General features: G+C 48.5%; 1 protein-coding gene across 2 annotated transcripts in view; it reads left to right on the top strand.

The window, feature by feature from the left end:
- RXRG (retinoid X receptor gamma) overlaps positions 1-17,736 on the top strand; it is a 38,951-nt gene extending 21,215 nt beyond the window's left edge. For both annotated transcript variants that reach the window (XM_054384105.1, XM_054384106.1), the window contains exons 2-10: positions 4,454-4,713; positions 8,604-8,748; positions 9,462-9,641; positions 12,869-13,029; positions 13,735-13,864; positions 14,640-14,772; positions 15,532-15,623; positions 16,381-16,486; positions 17,589-17,736. In XM_054384105.1, the coding sequence (XP_054240080.1) occupies positions 4,454-4,713; positions 8,604-8,748; positions 9,462-9,641; positions 12,869-13,029; positions 13,735-13,864; positions 14,640-14,772; positions 15,532-15,623; positions 16,381-16,486; positions 17,589-17,736 (1,355 nt within the window). The remainder of the gene's footprint in view (positions 1-4,453; positions 4,714-8,603; positions 8,749-9,461; positions 9,642-12,868; positions 13,030-13,734; positions 13,865-14,639; positions 14,773-15,531; positions 15,624-16,380; positions 16,487-17,588) is intronic.
- Positions 17,737-18,115: the final 379 nt, after the last annotated feature.

Genomic DNA, 18,115 nt, shown 5'->3' with positions numbered 1-18,115 from the left:
TCCTGGACCAGTTTATCTGTGTTAGTCTAGACCTGGCTGTTTAGCGTTGGTGTGGGGGTCCTGAATTTGTGTGCTCTGCAAGTGCATGTGTTGGACACCCACACATTTGCTTTACTGTAGACAGCGTTCTTCTATCCCTGATTTTATAAGGCTGTTCATCCAAGTTTCCCATCCCTGGACTAGAATTTTGCTCCAGTGGAGATGAAATACAAGTGGAAGCTTTCTGTGCTTGCTCAGCTTCAGTGGCTGAAGGGTTATTTACGTCCTCAAGGGCACTCTTTTCAACATGCAGGAAACATAGGGTCTCTTAGCAGAGGCAGTTTGAAACAGTGAAGCACCCAAAAGAAAGTTTCTTCTTTTTAAAATTTGCTTTCTCCAAGGAGAAGGATGGAGAAAGCTTCATTGAGAGGTTCATTGAGACACTGGGCTTTCTCTGGACACTGCATGTTTGCAATGGAGACATCAGAGAATTGACAGAAAGGGTTATCAAACATTGGAACAGGGTGCCCAGGAAGCTGGTGTAGTCACCATCCCTGGAGTTATTTATAAGATGGTTAGGGATGTGGTTTAGTGATAGTGGCTTAGAAGTAGTGGTGGGATTGTGAGCTTAAGGCAAGCAGTTGGACTTGATGATCTCAAAGGTCTATTCCAACCTCAACAGTTCTATGATTCTAATTCACACAGGGCTGTTCCTTCCTGACTCCTCTTCCTCTTCTCCTCCAGGAGAAAAATAAATCCAGTATTAGGATTCCCTGAACCTTTCTTCAGGAAACCACCCATCCAAGCATTATTAGGAGGAGGGAGATGGGATAAAGCCACAAACAGCCCCACTTGTGGATCAGAAATCAGCTAGTCTTGAGTCTGGTCTAGGTGGTTAAAAGCAGTAGCAAGCCCTGATGCTTAACAGAGAGTCTTGGCTGGTCTGGTGCATCTCAGCAGGCATGGGGGAACCTGGCCAGTCTGGGAGTTGTGCTTGGAGCTTGCAGGCAGGGGCTGCGCCAGCCACAGAGCCCTCACCTCCTGATGCAGGGCTGCCTCTGCTCCGCGGGGCCCCGCCGCAGCGGGCTGAGTCCCCGGCATCGCTTGTCACCTCAAGTTACCTGATGGACAGACTCCAGGCCTGCCTTGGCCTCCGTAAATGTCACCTGTGCCAAATGCCAGTGGCGAGGCAGAAGTGGCTAGCTGTAGCTGGCATGCAGAACTGAGTGTCATCTCTCCAGTCCTCCCTGCTCTGTCCGAGAGCTGCTGCCCTGCTGCAGAGCAGCTCGCTGATGGCCCAGCTCTGCTGCTGTTTCTGTTGGTCCCCCAAAGGATGGGAGAAAATACCTCTAGGAAAGCTATACCAGTGAACCAAGGGCTTTTCTGGTTGATTTTTGGCTTGCAATCTCTACTGTTTACTTTGTACAATGCACCCTGACTTCTTTGGACTGAAACAATTTTGAGGATACTCAGATAGGGAATAGTTAACACCAGTGTCAAGGATGCTTTGACATGGCTATTCCTGCACATACCTTCTGCCAACCATCTAAATTATTCCTCACACAATCTGATAACTGGGTAAATGTCACATCTTCTACCCCTCTCAGCCTGAAAAAGAAGAACTGAGAGGAGCATTTCCTCAGGTGTGGAAGGTGGCATTTCTGCTCCCTCAAGGATCAGCTCAGCAAACTTATCCCAGCAAGGGACTAGAAGTCAGAATCTGGACCACCTTGCAGGATGATACTTCTGTTTTGGTTTTGCTTTTCTGAGTGGGGTTTTTATTGGAGTGTATAAAAGCAGGATAAAATTATTCATTGGTAAAGGAAAACTTTATGCTAATGGTTTTGACTAACTGTTTTGTCACAGCCTAGGCAGGACAGCATGGATGGGTACTGTGCTGTGGAAACAAGCTTGTTAACTCGGGTTTACCATCAAGCCCTGACAGACCATGGGTTTACACCTGTGTGTTCTCCAGTAGCTATTTTCATTTATCCATGCACTTCCACTAGCAAACACTCCTTCATGCATTCATGCTTCCTCTTTGGTGTTTCATTGTTGGGGTAAGAGGTAAGCTTCAACCTTTGATCCTATCCTGGGGACACAGAGGATTTCCCTGGCCATAACCCTTGGACAGTCACCCCTTGGCATGGATGCAAACGTGCCATGAGGCTTGCCCTGGTTAGCAGTTTCCTTGGGTGAAAGCCTTGCTCTGGGTCCTTATGAAACTTGGAACCCTTCTAATGGAGAATCTTAGTGTTGACTGTTTCTGTAATGTCTGGTATAAATGCAAGCTGTTAAATAACTCTCCTGGGAGTCTTATTGGTTTAAATTTTCTGCATGACACTTTCAAAATATGCCCTTTTCTCTGTTAATAGAAAAGAATGAAGAATCCTTCTTCTCCTTGGCTGTCCTAGTATGATAGATTTCTGCCCAGTCTCCCCTTCAGTGGCTGATTTTCCAAGCTGAAGAATGCTCAAAGGCAATGTTTTTGTCTAGTTGTTTAAAGAGGCATAAAACCAATTTCCTTCCAAGTCTGTGCTGCAGATGATGGGGAGAACTGCATGCCGTGGTACCAGGCTGCTCACAGGTGATGAAATATGCATTTACTTTTCTCTGAAGCTGATAATGGCACAAGTCAGGATGGTCCTTGTAAGTCCCAGGAAACAACCGAGGTGCCTCTTAACCCATGACAGCTGAGCACTTAGGTGAGGTGGGGGTCAGGCAAGCAGCACGTGTTCCCACTGCTCAAGGCTCTCTTGGCAACTGTCTCTGGGGTGAAAGGCTTTTGCACTTGGAAGCCATTACAAGGTAGGCACTTTGCTCTTGACTAGCTGTGTGTCTCCATGATGGCAGCAGGGGTATGTGGGGTGAGTCTCTCCAGCAGCATGTAGGAGCCCTGGCTCTGTCTCCAAGCCTTGCTGCCTCCAAGGCTTCTTGCTGTTGTCATTGAGCCGACTTGCTCTTGCTGCACATCGCTTTCCCACTGGGAGAATTGATCCAAAAAGCCAAAGCAAGAATTGACAAAGACCTTTTCTCCCCCTCCCTCTGCAGAATTAAGTCTGAAGTGGGTTGATAACGGCGGATCGAGTCCTCCTTGACTCTGACAAATGTCTTTAATGTTATTCAGCAAGCTGACCTTTTCCCGTCTTTATTGTGCATCTTCCCTTTGAATCAGATTTGATTGTTACTTCAGGTAAAATAACAAACACTGTCACGTAAATAACTTTGCAATAATGTTAAAAGGAGGAGAAAAACAAACAAACAAACCACCAAAGCTCTGCCATACTTGCAAATGCAATGGAAACAATCGTCCTCTGTGCCAGCCATGGAAAACCAACTGTATGACCTTCCCACACAATGTCTTTGCCTTGCTACTCCAGGGAATGATCTCCTGTGTTAGAAGAAACCACCAGAGAAACAATGGTTCATTGAAATGTTAACGACAGATAATGTTAGTTGGAGTTGGTAAATTCTAGGGAAGGGAGAAAAGGTCACATAAATCCTTAAAATACAGCCAGATATATAACCCATCAGGGTGAGTGGGCCTTTGATGCCCAGATACCCTCTGAATATTTGAAACTGGGCTTATAGAAGGCAGTAATTAGGCCTTGGGTGAGATGTTCAGCATCAGAGACTGCCCTGAAGTGGCAATGATCAAGATTATATTGCTTTTCTAGGGTTCAGGAGCAGAGTGATCTCATGGGGCTGCTGAGAGGTTCAGTTTGTCAATGTGCACTGGAGCTCTTTGGTGTGGAAGGAGGAAATCCTCTTTCCTTGTGGCCACAGCACATCTGTGTGGCCAGTCTCTGCTCTGTCACATACTATGTGAGGAAAAGCAATAGACAACACATTTTGTGGGTGTCCTATCCTGTCATCTGCATTGCTAGCATGTCAGTTTCTGTCCTGTGCTACTCCAGCTCCTCCTGAAGATGGTGGCATCAAGTTTTGAGAGCTGCAGAAACATGTGAAATAGCATGGTGGAGAACTGTGTGGGTGGGAAGGGAAAGAACTGAACCATGGGAAGAGGAAGAGAAGCCTGCTGAGGACAATGCCAGAGCCATCACAGAGAGCAAAGGTGCTTCATAAGATGTAGGGAGCATCCAGCCTGATTGGTGAGGGTTTCATGGTTTCAGATGTGCTCTGTCTCCAGAGCCAGCTTGGACAAAAGAAACAAGACATTGGGAAATAATTCAGAGAAGACCATCTTGAGGCAGGCAGCCAGTGGTACCTTCTTCCATGTCAGCTGAAGCAATGAATGAAGATTGAATCATAAAGTACTTGTCTTCATAATGTGTTTTATTGCTGTAGGTAGCTCCATTTCCCATACCATAACCAGTGTTTTGCCCTTTGCCTCTATAACATAAGGTATGTTTGCTGGTTGCCTTTAAGCCTTGGCCGGTATCTAAGCTGGCACGACCAAGGCTGGGCAGCTGATGGCTCACAGTGTACTTAATTTTTCTGCTTCTCCTTGTAGATTCCCCTGTTCATGCCAGCTCCACATCCGTGAGCCCGCCGTCGAGCCTTTCCACAGGGAATTCGGTGGACGGGCACCACAACTACCTCGAGGCCCCTGCAAACACCTCCCGGGCGCTGCCGTCCCCCATGAACACCATCGGCTCTCCGGTGAACACACTGGGCTCGCCCTACAGAGTCATCGCCTCCTCCATTGGCTCACACCCTGTCCCTCTGTCCTCAGCCCCGGGCATGAACTTTGTGACACACACCAGCCCACAGGTAGGCAGATGTGCACGCTTGCTTCGCCTCAGTTCATGGTGTTGAGAGTGGGTCAAGTCCCAGCACTTGAGGAGTGGGTTGGCTGGCAGGCCTGGTATGTCTGGCCACTTAGGGAGATCAGCTATACAGAGTGTTTCCCAGCATGTGAATCTTTTTGCACAAATTCTCCTGGCACAGACGCAGAGAAGTCACCTGTGTATGCTTCAAAGTACCCTGCATGATAATGGCAGAGAGCCAGTTCCTATGTCTGCTCTCACCATGTGTACAGTCCAGTTCTCCTCCGCTGCATCCATTGCAATGTGTCACTGCTGTACGTGGAAACAATGGAGATAGCCAAAGGCTGCAGCACGTGAGGCACACCCCTTCTTCCTGCAAAAAGATATCTGCTTTGTGTCCTTATTTGGAAAGGAGACAGACTTCTTAGTGAGGGACAAAGGTTCATGCTAAATGCCAGCCACGTATTCTGTGGTACATAGAAATTTTGCCTGGAGGAAAATGAAGTGCTCCCATCCTTACTGCCTGGGCTCACTCAGATCCTGAGGATTCCACTCTAACATCCAGATATTAGAGTTGGTGCCTCCCCAGAACCACGAGGTAGGACCCTTCCAGGACAGCTCTGTGGAGCAGGGACAGGGACATGCTGCCCCAGGAGCCTGACACCCATTCTGACATGGCTGGGGCCAAGGTGGCAGTGTGGAATTTTCATAGTGTGCTGAAATGTCCTCGGGGTCCAGATCTAAGTGGATATTCTGCCTTTTATTAACAAGATTTTGTGTTTTATTAGTGGGACCTGAAGGTAGGGAGTACTCAAGAGTCTCATGGCCTCTGCTGAAGATCCCTGAACCCTTTCTGCCCCATACCCTGTTGCTTCTTCATGGACTATCTGAAGTTCTTCCTAGCACTTGCCATTGAAGCTGGGAGAGTGTGATTTGTAGAGGGCCCCTGAAGAGCTCTGAGAAGAGTATAAGGATGGTTTGGCAGGTTTGACTTAACTCTCACCAGCGTCCTCAACTCCTGCATGGGTCTGGGCTGTCAGCAGTGTGTGTGCTGGGCATCCTTCCTCCCTTGGCACGATCTAATTGTTCTCCATCAGCCTGACAATGTTTGTGCCTATGGCATTCAGGGCACGTATTCACAGTATTCAGGGTGCATTAGGAAGTCTATGCCCAGTACGTTGAGGGAGGTTCTCCACTCCCTCTACTCTGCCCTGGTGAGGCTGCACCTGGGATACTGTGTCCAGTTCTGGGCTTCCCAGTTCAGAAAGGACAGGGAACTACTGGAGAGAGTCCAATGAAGGGCCATCAGGATGATCAGGGGACAAGCATCTCTCTTATGAGGGGAAGACAGAAACCTGGAGCTCTTTAGCTTGGAAGAGAACAGACTTAGAGGGGATCTTAACAATACATATAAATACCTAAAAGGTGGAAGTCAGAAGGATGGTGCTGGGCCTTTTTCAATGGTAGTCAGTGGAATCAAAATACAGTGTAATATCTTCCCCATCAGCCTCACTTCCATTATAAAATGAGATCAAAAACACCCTGAACCTCTCTCAGCATGAGGTTTTAGCATTGTGGGTTCACCAAGAGCAAGATGTACCCTAATAAATGTAAGGAAAATTTCTGTACGTCCGTTCCTTCCAGCAGCCCACACATACCTTGGCAATAGGTACAAACTAGAACACAGGAGGTTTCATTTGAACTTAAGGAGAAACTTTGTTACGCCAAGGATGCCAAAGTGTTGGAACAGGCCACCCAGAGAGGTTGTGGAGTCTTCTTCTCTAGAGACTTTCAAAATCTGCCTGGATGCATTCCTGTGCAATCTGACCTAGACGTACCTGCATTAGCCGGGGAGTTGGACTAGACAATCTCCAGAGGTCCCTTCCAACATCTACCATGCTGTGATTCTATGTACTTTGTGGGGGTAGAGCTGGTGGCAGCATCAGCTGCATGGAAACCTTTCCTTGGGGTTGGAAATGCTCTGGGAAGCAGTTTTCCTAATCTAGTCACTGTGCCAAATTGCCAGCTCCAAAGAGCAGGTTTCATTTCTGTTGCCTCTAATGCAAGGAGACAGTTGGGCCTTGGGGATTCGACAAGGAGGCAGCTAATGGATTTGGGTTCAAGCAGTTGTCCCAGATATCATACATGATTGCACTTAACCTGCAGGAGTCAAGCTCCAAGGACAGTGATGACTAAAACTGCCCCATTGCCTGCCCATACACCCTGTTACTGTCTCAGAGTGCATCCAGAGAGAAAGGAAAGGTGGCACCTGACCTCTCAGTAACATTTCAAACCATAAAAAATTCCTCCTGGCTCGGCATCTTTCCAAGAAGTTTCCAGGGTAAAAAAGGTGGTTGGACCACTTGTGGGGAATATGAGGTTGAGTTCCCCATTTCCTTGGGTTAGGTTCAGATTTTGAAGCATTAGGATTTAGAGCTGCCAGTGCCTGGGCTGGGTCTCTTCTGAGGTGGGCAAACCTCTGTTCCTCTGGGAAGGTTATCCCTATACACTTTTATTTTCCAATAGGGCAAAACAGCTTGGCCCCAAATGTGGCAATTTTTTTCTGGATAATTTGTATTTTCAAAGCCATCAGATCACTGAAGGGACTGTGGAGAGAGAAGATGAAAACAAGCTTTACCTTTTAATTTTTCTAATGACATGGAATTAACCCTTCCTATTGTTTGCTGAAATTCCCTCTGGAAATTATTATATTTTTTCATCGAAAATGAGCAAATTATTGGAGCAAATAGAGAACTTGCAACAGTATGCACGAAATCTAGTGGTTTAGGGTTATGGAGACTGTAGCTGGATTTTCATCCCAAGCCTTTTTTTCTGTCCCTGTTTCTGCCTTTTTGCTGGCAAGAATAACTTCAGCTGCTAGGCTGGGGTGACTGTTAAAAACAAGCTCAGTGATGAAGAAACCAATGCCAACCCTCAAAGCTTGGCAGTAAGAAAGAAGATTTGATAGTGGTTTTGGAGAGATGTTGCTCTGTCCAGACAGCTTTTGACAAGATGTTCTCAATGGTCCCTAATCCTCGCTGCCCTGCCAGCAACAGCTGGAAAGCAAACAGCAATAGAAGGAAGCCCTGGGCAACATCAGGCTTTGGTCTCTAATCGTTGTGGGTTTGTAACCTTTAACTTGCAGCAGTTGTGAGCAGCTTCTGGGGATATCAGCTGGGGGCTCTGGGCCATTTGCCTGCATCTCACAGTAGCTGATTTTTAGATGCTCAGCCTGCTCCTCTGCTTTTTAAATCTGGTAACCCCAAATCTGCTCCATTCTCCAGCCTGTGATAGTGTTTGGGAACAGAAGTCCCAGGGAGTGTCCAAGCTGGCTGCATTTTTGTGTGTTTATGCAGATTTGCATATCCTGAGGCAGGGAAGCTAACCCACTTAACACTTCTTTTTTTTTTTTTCCTTGCTTTAAAACATCATTACAGCTTCCCTACCCATGCAGCAGTGCAGGTTTAATGGCAGCAAATTGCCTGGCTGCAAAGCCCTTCCTTACTAAGCTGTTAGTGCTTGAGGCCACAAGCAGCCAGTGATCAGCATCCTCTAATGAAGCAGGCAGGATCCCACCAGCCTTGTCGCTCGGAGGCTGTAACTGAGCAGCTGAGGGCTGCTGCCTGCCCTTTTCCAGCTCTGCTTAGTTCTGGCTTTGGTTATAACATCTGGGCAGGGTAAGAAGTGATATCTGCTTACCAGGCATCTGCTTAAATCCCTCCAGCTGGATTCACCAGAGGATGTCCCTCTGCTCATGGCAGCCCCATGGAGCTGCTGGAGATGAGCTTGTGGGACAAGCCCAGCAGGAGCAGCAAGGGTGGGGTCAGCTCAATTTGGGGATGGTTTCATTAAGTCTCAACCCTCTAACCTGTCTTGTGGCTTCTACTTCTGCAGCTCAATGTCCTGAACAATGTCAGCAGCTTGGAGGATGTCAAGCCCTTGCCAGGTCTCCCAGGGATTGGGAACATGAGTTATCCATCTACAAGCCCAGGATCCTTAGCTAAACACATCTGTGCCATCTGTGGGGACAGGTCCTCAGGTAAGAGGTGTTTGTTTGTTTGATTTTTCTTCTTGGGGAAGGTTTTGTGCATAAACAGTCCCCCCTCCCTGCAGCCACAACGCTCTGAAGCAAGGCTTGTGTAGGAAGGAATAGTGCAGAGGCTTGCTGGAGCCTTATTGACATTGCAGCCAGACTTATGTCTGAGTCTGTCTTACCCAAGGGCAGGCTGTCTGTTTTAAAAGTTTTTTGTGCTGTGCCCAAAAGAGAGTAAACCTAAAAGCCATGCTGTTCTTCCTTACATGTAAAAAACTCATTTTACATTTTGTCCTTGTTTATCAAAGGTAAATAGATCAAAATTGCTGAGTTCTTATTTACCTGTTATCTTTGTGTTAGCTGGGCTTCGGCTGAGCCTGTGTTTTCTCTCCTGCTCCAAAGATGTGCAGCCTTGGCTGTGCCTTGCAGACCCCCTCCGTATCAGTGCAGCCCATTTTCTACCTATGGCTTTTCCACAGTTGCACTGCAGCTGAGATGTGGCTCCACATCCTTCCCCTGGGATAAAGTCCCTCCAGGAAAGCAGTGGTTCTATACTTTGCCACTGGTCACTATTCCTGTGAAAAGCCACTAAAGCCCAGTCAGGTTTGCCAAGATGCTACCTGCAACCATTTTTTTCACCTTTGAGTTTGGTTCAAGCTCCTCCATGCTGAAGGGCAGATGCCTGCCTGGCAACTGATGGCCTCCCCTTGCCTCCCTAGGGAAGCACTATGGGGTGTATAGCTGTGAGGGCTGCAAAGGCTTCTTCAAGAGGACGATCAGGAAGGACCTGATCTACACCTGCCGTGACAACAAGGACTGCCTCATAGACAAGCGCCAACGCAACCGCTGCCAGTACTGCCGCTATCAGAAGTGCCTTGCGATGGGCATGAAGAGGGAAGGTATGTGTGGGCTGCTGGAAGGAATGGACTTAAAGAAATTTTCCTTACATTTATTAGGGTACATCTGGCTCTTGGTGAACCCACAATGCTAAAACCCCACGCTGAGAGAAGTTCAGGGTATTTTTGATCTCATTTCATAATGGAAGTGAGGCTGATGGGGAAGATATTACACTGTCTTTTTCTTCCCATTCCACCTAAACACACATATTGGTGACTATCATATCTGTTAAGTGATATTGACCCAAACTTGCTTTTAGTTAGTGGCCTTTAATGACCTGGACCGCTTGGACCCCTGTAAACTTCTGCTGTGGACAGCACATGGCAGTGAGGAGTCCTGCAGTGTGCTTGTTTCCTGTGCAAAGAGCAGCCTCAGCTTGCTGGCTTCATTCCTCATCACCTAATTCTTGCACTGGAAGAGGAGAGTGAATTATTTATTTTCACCTTTTATTGTATAGCTCTCTGCCATTCCCACTCAACCTCACCTTTGGAGGTGAGCTCTTGCACAGCTCACATCCTGTGGTATTTTGGTGCTGGAGGAGAGAGCCATATGGAATCAGTTCATGCAGCCTCTTCCATGCTTCACCTGTACTCACTGCAGCCCCCAAAGGACTGGGTTTCTGACCTAAGCCACCTAAGGTGTTGAACTGGAGCAAGGATTGACTGGAGGTAGTTGGACATAGAGGGACTTTGCACTGTCTTGAAGGAAGCCTCCAAGAGCTGCTAAAGGTGATGTGTGTCTGCAACAGATCCTGCAGCCCTGCCTCTCTCAACTCGAGCATGAAAATTCTTTGTGTAAACCACCACCAAGTGAGTTCTGTCTGCTACAGTGGAAGGCAAGCCCATAGGTGTTTATCTGTCCAAGTCTGCCCCCTGCAGTTAGCTGCTCTCCCTTGGTGGAGCATAGACCACTGAGCTGCATTGCCTCCAAATGACGCTGACGGGTAGAAACAACCAGCGCAGCATTTAAGCTGCTTTTGCCCAAGACGGAGTAACTGTGCCACCTCCAGAGACGAATGCTAGCAGGCAGTGTAGTTGTCCCTTTTTGGGGGCCACACTGTCCTATATGGAGCGCACAACCTTCTCCCTGTGCAGGAGCTTAGACTTGCAGGGCAGAGCCTGGGGAAGCAGCTGTAACACTGAGCACAGACCAAGCTTTGTCCTGTTCCGTTCTCAGTGCTGTGTTGTCTCAACTGCTTAGGGCAGCAGGGTGCTGCAACATGTCAAGCTTGAATCAAAAATCTAATCCCAGGCACATCTCTCCCTTCCAGCTGGGTGCAAAGTGATTCAGGGGACCAGGGTGTCAAGCAACTTCCCTTTGTAGAGTGTGAAAATTTATACCCTAGGATCTTGGTGGACCCTGCTGGGGTTTGGCTGTAAAATAATCATAGGAGCTTTCTGGGAGCTGCAGGAACTGGGGACAGATTGTAGCTTGAACAAGGAATCCTGGGTGAGTTTGGGGGCTGAGTGATGGGAATGATATTTTCCTGACACGTTCTTTCTTCCACTAAGATTTTGATGACTTTAGAAACACTTCCCTGGCTCCTTCCTGCCCATTACCCTAAGGAGAACAAATGTTTCCCCCAGCTGGCTGGCACATATGTGCATCCCGTGTTGCCCTCCCTCACCAGCACTGGACTGGATGTCCCATGGAGCCATCTCCTTGGGTGCTGCCACTTTCCTAGCAGCTGGGCAATGCTGGGAAGCACATCCTCCCAGATGGGAGAAAAGCAGGGAATTAGTGGGCATGGCAAAGTGGTCATGAATGTCAATACTGAGGAACCTACCATGGTTTGGCCCTTCCCATGAAATCACCCTAACATAAGCCTCATAAGGCAAGGATGATGTGGGGACTTGTTTCCTGACACCACTGCAAACAGCAGAGGTGTAATGACAAATGGGAAAGAAATCTCTTGAGCCAAGCTTTTGACACAAAAGCCTGTTACACCCTTCTTCCAGCAGCACTTTCCTAACCGAGAAAAGGGGAGCATATTCTTGCACAGGCTTGCATGAGCTGTGGGCTTGCTGAGCTGGTCCCTTCCTTGCTGTTCCCTGGTGTTTATGCATGTCCACTCACCTCTTAAAGGATTTTTTTTGTCCTTCAATCTTGGTGGTTTTCCCACTCCTCTGGATATTGACTGGCTGGTGCTTGGCTAATGGGTGGTGAAGCCATTGAGCTGTTGAATAGAGAAACACTGATGTCAGTGTGGCTGGGACCAGCTTTGCAGCCAGTTTCTCCCTCATTGAACCTTCCATTTCAGATGTGTAACTGCCTGTTTCTCAGTACAGGCTATACTTTGAGACCAGGCCAGCTGCTACCTGTCCCATAGGGATTGTGGGGTATTTTGGGCCTGTAGGTTTGGAACACTTCTCCCCAGCAGTGAGCTAAAGCCATATAATACCTGCTTGTTGCTCCTTTTTTTTTTTTTTTTTTTTTTAAGCAGGATTTCTGATTTCCCTTTGGGATTTCTCCAACACAAATGTGCACTCAGGACTTCAATTGGGCACAGGTCTTGTCATGCCACATCCTACACCAGCCTGTCCTCCAAATACCCAGCAGCTGTGGGAGTTGATAGCTGTGATCTGGAGAGAATGTCAGTGATTCTGTTCCTCCAGATAGTAGGTATTTTGGAAAAGGTGCATAAGAAGAGACTGAAAGCCTTGCAGCATTCAGAGGAAATGCTTTCTAGTGGAGAGGATTGGGAAGAGAGGTGGTGGAGGGAGAGGTGACACCAGAGCTGGGCTCGGCTGGGTAAGCTTTTGCTCAGGAATGAGATAGGCAGCATGTGTTGATCTAGCTGGGGGTAAGGAACTATCTGGCCCTGCTGCTGCATGCTCTGGTCAATTTGGGACCTTGAAGCACACTATGAGAACAGAAAACCTCAATGTCCGGGTGTAGGTCCCTCCTGCCTCATCCCAGCATCTAGTGACAACCGAGTCCAGGCTGCCACCTGGAGGTATCAACTGCTGTTTCCCCTTTCTGGAGCTTCGTACCTTGGAAATCACAACCTTTTGTCAAATTTGAATGCCACTAGTCTACAGCAACCCCAAAGTTATTGAGATGTGGCAGAGGCAGCCATTTGAATGGATGCACATCTGAAATATCCATTTTATTACGTGTTCTCCCTCTTCTAAGGAGGTTTCTTATCCCTCTTCCTGGAGGAAAGGAGACCCACTGCAGGCAGGTGAGTGTTGGTGTGGGTGTAAGGAGCCACATTTCTGTCCTGCAGCTGTGCAGGAGGAGAGACAGAGGAGCAGGGAGCGAAATGAGAATGAGGCTGAGTCCACAAGCAACGGCAGCGAGGACATGCCCGTGGAAAGGATCCTGGAAGCTGAGCTGGCAGTGGAACCCAAGACAGAGGCATACAGCGACATGAGCACGGAGAGCTCGGTAAGGGGCACTACAGCACCTGCAGCTTGAAATCAGAACCTTTGAGGTGTGATCCGAAAAGACAAATCCCATGTGAACAGCTAGCATTTTGCACGGGGTTTTTGCTTCACACTGCCTGAAAATCACCAGTTTTTCTTCTGAATCTCCTCTGAATGACAAGAAGAAAGCAGTCCAGACATTATTTTCCTAGCATTTTTTCCAGTTCCTGAGCAAACAGGCTAAGAGCTGGAGGCCAGAGAGTCTAAGCCCTGGGCTGGCTTCCATAGTTGCACAGCCCTGAACAATGCTTGTCTGCCCCAGGTACCAGGACGAGAATGGAGCTAGACATAGCAGGTTTACTGCTGTGGTTTTACTGGGTTGGATAAAACTGCTGCTCATGCCCATTTAGAGGCTTCTGTTGGCTTTGAGATGTGCCCTGGGGAGCAGAACTGCAGCCTGCCATGCTTTGCAAAGCGCAGCAAGCAAACAGAAAAGTTGAGCAACCAGTGGATTTGGCTGGTTGTAGAGGGGACAATAGTAATAACTCTCTTCCCATCAGTTCACAGGTGAGATTATTGGCAGCTTGATCATTTTCCTTGTGGCTCTGAGTGTAGTTTACTTGATCCAATGCTGCTTTCAGTGCAGGTGGTGATTGTCAAAGATTTTTTTTCAATGACAAATTCTCTTTTCCTCTGTGCTTTTCCTTTTGACGTTGCTTTTAATTAGACAAATGACCCTGTCACCAACATATGCCATGCTGCTGACAAGCAGCTCTTCACACTCGTCGAGTGGGCCAAGCGAATCCCCCACTTCTCTGACCTGACCCTGGAAGACCAAGTCATTCTCCTTCGGGCAGGTAATGTCCCCTGCCTGTGGCCTCTGGGGCTATTCTCAGTACTCCTGTCCTTTGTCTGGCCTGTGTGCTATGCCACCCAGACTGGATGGTGAATGGGAGATCCTGAGCTGATCCATCTCTGCTGTCACAGGGCAAGCAACCTATCCTGAGCCATGATGTGCAGTTGGCATAGGTTGTGGGTGGGGCAGTGGAATCTGCTGTTTGTTCCCCTCTTCATGCATATGTTTAGGAGAGCAAAGGGAATAAATGTGTCATGTTAATGCAATTCCTCTAACTACAGAACTTATAATGTATGGAACACACAGCATGTAACAAGCAAAATAATATAAAGGGGTTGCTGATGCAAGGAATATGTTTTCCTAGAAGGAAACCCAGTAACTTCTCTCTTCTTCTTCTTCTTTTCCTTTTTTTTTATTATTCTCCCCCCCCCCCCCTCCCCCCCCCTTGGGTCTCTGTCTGCACCTTTCTGCTGGTCAGGATCTGCCACCCCTTGCAGTGTTGGCAAGGGTGAAGTTAGTATCTAGGGCCCTATCTGTCCTGTGAGCTGAGTTTGAAGCCAGAAGGGGCAAACCAGCTTCCTGCTCCACTGGTTTATATATATATATTTTTAATGGCTTGTGTTTGGTTGGTTTTGTTTGTTTGTTTGGTGCTGTTGTGTGTGTGTGGGGTTGCTGGGTTTTTTGTGGTTTGTTTTGTTGTTTGTTTTTTTTTTTGTTTGGTTTTTTTTTTTAACCCTGAGTTACCTCTCTTGTGTCCTGCATGACTCCTCTCACAGGTTGGAACGAGCTGCTCATTGCCTCCTTCTCCCATCGCTCCGTGTCAGTGCAAGATGGCATCCTTCTGGCCACAGGCTTGCATGTGCACCGCAGCAGTGCTCACAGTGCTGGCGTGGGCTCCATCTTTGACAGGTATATAGTTTGTTTCTGCCATCCCCCAGCCATGGTGGCCAGGCTGGCTCTGTCTTTCCCCTCTGAATGTGAAACATGTCCTTAGTGAGAAGCAGAGCAAGCCCATGGTGATTTGAGGCAGTAGATTAGAATGAGGAGGGGACGCATGACTGGCTTAGAAACCAAGAACAGCATGAAAGCACTTTGGAAGGGGATTTGTAGCTGCAGATCTTTGGCTGGATATGCAGGAGGAGGAATGCTTCTCTGCCTTCTCAAGAGTTTGCTGTAACTGGATCTAGAGCTAATACTCATCAGCAAGAGCTTTAGCTGGCAAAGCCTTAAGGCTGAGCTCACTCATACAATGACTGCACATGTGCTGTCTGTGCCATGCCTGCTCCCTGCCTGGTAGGACACTGCATTACCACTCTGGCACAGCTGGCACATGTAATGGCAGTGCCCAAGCTTTGCACAGTGAAATGTGGGAAGAACCCATGCAGCTTTCCTCAAGTGAGTGCAATTTGTCACCATAGTCCCAAATGAGCAGAGAGGTTGTGTGATGAGTAAAATGAGAACAGGAGCAAATTTGATGTTCCAGTCCCTGGATGCAACTAATGCACATGTGGAAGAGCAGTAAGTGGCATGGCTGTCCCTCAAAGCTGCCTCTTCCTGCACAGAAGTATTGGGGGTATTTCCAGTGCTGTCCCAGATGCTTTTCAGCCCCCAGTTTTGTTCTCTGTACCTGTCTCTGACCATCTGCCCACCTGTGCCCCCCACATGCAGGGTTTTGACAGAGCTGGTGTCCAAAATGAAAGACATGCAGATGGATAAGTCAGAGCTGGGATGCCTGCGAGCCATTGTCCTGTTTAACCCAGGTAAGTCTGAGGCCTGGGGCAGTCCCAGGTGAGATGTACAACCGTCTAGGCTGTGGCAAATCACAGACACGAGGACTATGACAGCATAGCCCTACAGGACTACAGAGAGAATTGTCCCAGCTGCTAGGTGCATGATTAAAGAGAGCCCAAGTCCTATCCTGCCCATGCACAAAGTCACTCTGCTGGGAGGGACAAGGTCCCCACTGCAGTGATTCCTTCCCTACCTGGAAGAGAGAGACCCCATCCGCAGTGATGTGTCCAGCTCTGGAGTCCTCAGCACAAGAAAAACATGGACCTGTTGGAAAGGATCCAAAGGAAGCCATGAAAACGATCAGAGGGCTGGAACACCTCTCCTATGACAAGGCTGAGAGAGTTGAGGTGGTTCAGCCCAGAAAAGAGAAGGCTCAAGGAGACCTTATTGTGCTTTTTAATCTTAAAAAGGACCTATAAGAAAGATGGTCTGTTGGGACAGGACAAGGGGTGATGGTTTTAAACTAAAAGAGGGAGATTTAGACTGGATAGAAGAAAGATGGGGTTTTTTTAATGGTGATGGTGAAACACTGGCCCAGGTTGCCCAGGGAGGTGGCAGATGGCCCTGACCCTGGGAGCATCCAAGGTGAGGTTGAACGGGGCCCTAAGCAACTTGCTCTAGTTGATGCCCCTACTCACTGCAGGGGGGTTAGACTAGGTGACCTTTAAAGGTCCTTTCCAACCCAAAGCATTTTATAATTCTACTTGTATTTTTTTCCTTGTCCAGATGCCAAGGGTTTGTCCAGCCCCTCCGAAGTGGAATCGCTGAGGGAGAAGGTCTATGCCACGCTGGAAGCCTACACAAAGCAGAAGTACCCTGAGCAGCCAGGGCGGTGAGTTGTTCCCAAGCAAGGCTCAGGGCAGCACAACACCCATCTTGGAAAGAGGAGACTGAGCCTGGAGTCTCTGTGCTATTTCTGCTTGAGCCACCCTCAAAGCAAGGGCAAGGCACTAATCAATACGGCCTGGGCAGCCCAGCTGCTGCAGACTGGCGTGTCCTTTTAGTGCTGTAAGTGACATTCTTCAAGGTTGGCAGTAGCACTGGAACAGGCTGCCCAGAGAGCTTGTAGAATCTCCATCTCTGGAGGCATTCAGGACCCACGTGGACACATCTCTGGGTGATTTACTCTGGGTGATCCTGCTCTAGCAGGGGGGTTGGACTAGATGATCTTCAGAGGTCCTTTCCAAACCCCACCATGCTGAGATTCTGCGTGGTTCTGTAATCCTGAGCCAGAGCCCCCGGGGTGCCTGTGAGTTGCAGTTGCCTCGCGTTTCAATACAATCCTACCCTCTGCTGGTCGAGCTCTCGAAACGCCGGCGGCTGGGTCTGTCCCCATCGCCGCCAGCCGTGCGATGTGCGCCCACAGTATCTGCTATTTGTGGGTGTGAACGCTGGATGCGGGACATGGGGAAGGCGGGGAGAAGGGGAGGCATCTGCCTGCTGCACCCCCGTGCAGCTGCATCTCGGAATAGGAGGCGCTGGCTGGAAGAGGCACTGCTGAGGGATTCTGCACCCTCTAGAGAGGATGAGCATATTCAAAGGCAGTTTCAAGAAGGATTTAAATGGCACCATGGAGATGTAAGGCACCAGTTCAAGTCTTGGAGAGAATCTGGATGTATCTTCTTTTTCTGTTTGTTTTTTAATATTTCCTTTTTTTTTTTTTTTTTCGTTGGGGGAGGGGGGGGGGCGAGGGGGGGTGGCAGGTAAGTTTTCAAAAGTGCTAGATCCTGTTTTGAAAACATACACATTGCCTCCACCACATGCAGAAAAATGCCTCTTTTGAAAGCACAGAGAAATCTGAGGCACCAAGCTCTCTAATGCGTTTTTGGGGATAATTTGGGCTCTGCTGTCCTGAGTTCCTGGAACAGGCTTGGAAACGGATGGGAGAAGGCAGCCAGTGCTTCCCGTGTGCCTCTGACTCTGCTCTTTTCCAGGTTTGCCAAACTCCTTCTGCGTCTGCCGGCACTGAGGTCCATTGGGCTGAAGTGCCTGGAGCACCTCTTCTTCTTCAAGCTGATCGGGGACACCCCTATTGATACCTTCCTGATGGAGATGCTGGAGACACCCCTGCAGGTCACTTGAGGATCTGCTCCTCTCTGGCCAGACTCTGCCCTTCCATGCTCCTGCACAGCCTCCCACCTCTCTTTGAGCCTGAGAGAGCTCGAGAACTGTCCTCCACCCTCCCCTCCTTCTTGGTGGGATTGTCGTGTTTTTGTACAGCTGTAAATCACCCCCTCTAACCCTCCGTGGCCTGGCAGTGGCAGGGGGGTCACAGATCCTCTGACCAGCTAACTGTTCCCCTGCTCCCCTGTACAGATAATTGCTTTAAATTATTTTTTCACTCTCAATAAAAGTCAACAAAACAAATAAAATTCTATATGAGAGAGGCATTGATTGGAGCTGGCAGAGCAGTGTCCTCTTTTGCTGTGGTCACAGGTCTGGTTTGGGATGGGGCTGAGAG

Source organism: Indicator indicator, chromosome 10 (genome assembly GCF_027791375.1).
Source record: "Indicator indicator isolate 239-I01 chromosome 10, UM_Iind_1.1, whole genome shotgun sequence".
Lineage (NCBI taxonomy): Eukaryota > Metazoa > Chordata > Aves > Piciformes > Indicatoridae > Indicator > Indicator indicator.
The sequence above is the reverse complement of the archived record's forward strand: the minus strand, read 5'-3'. Positions and strand labels throughout refer to the sequence as shown.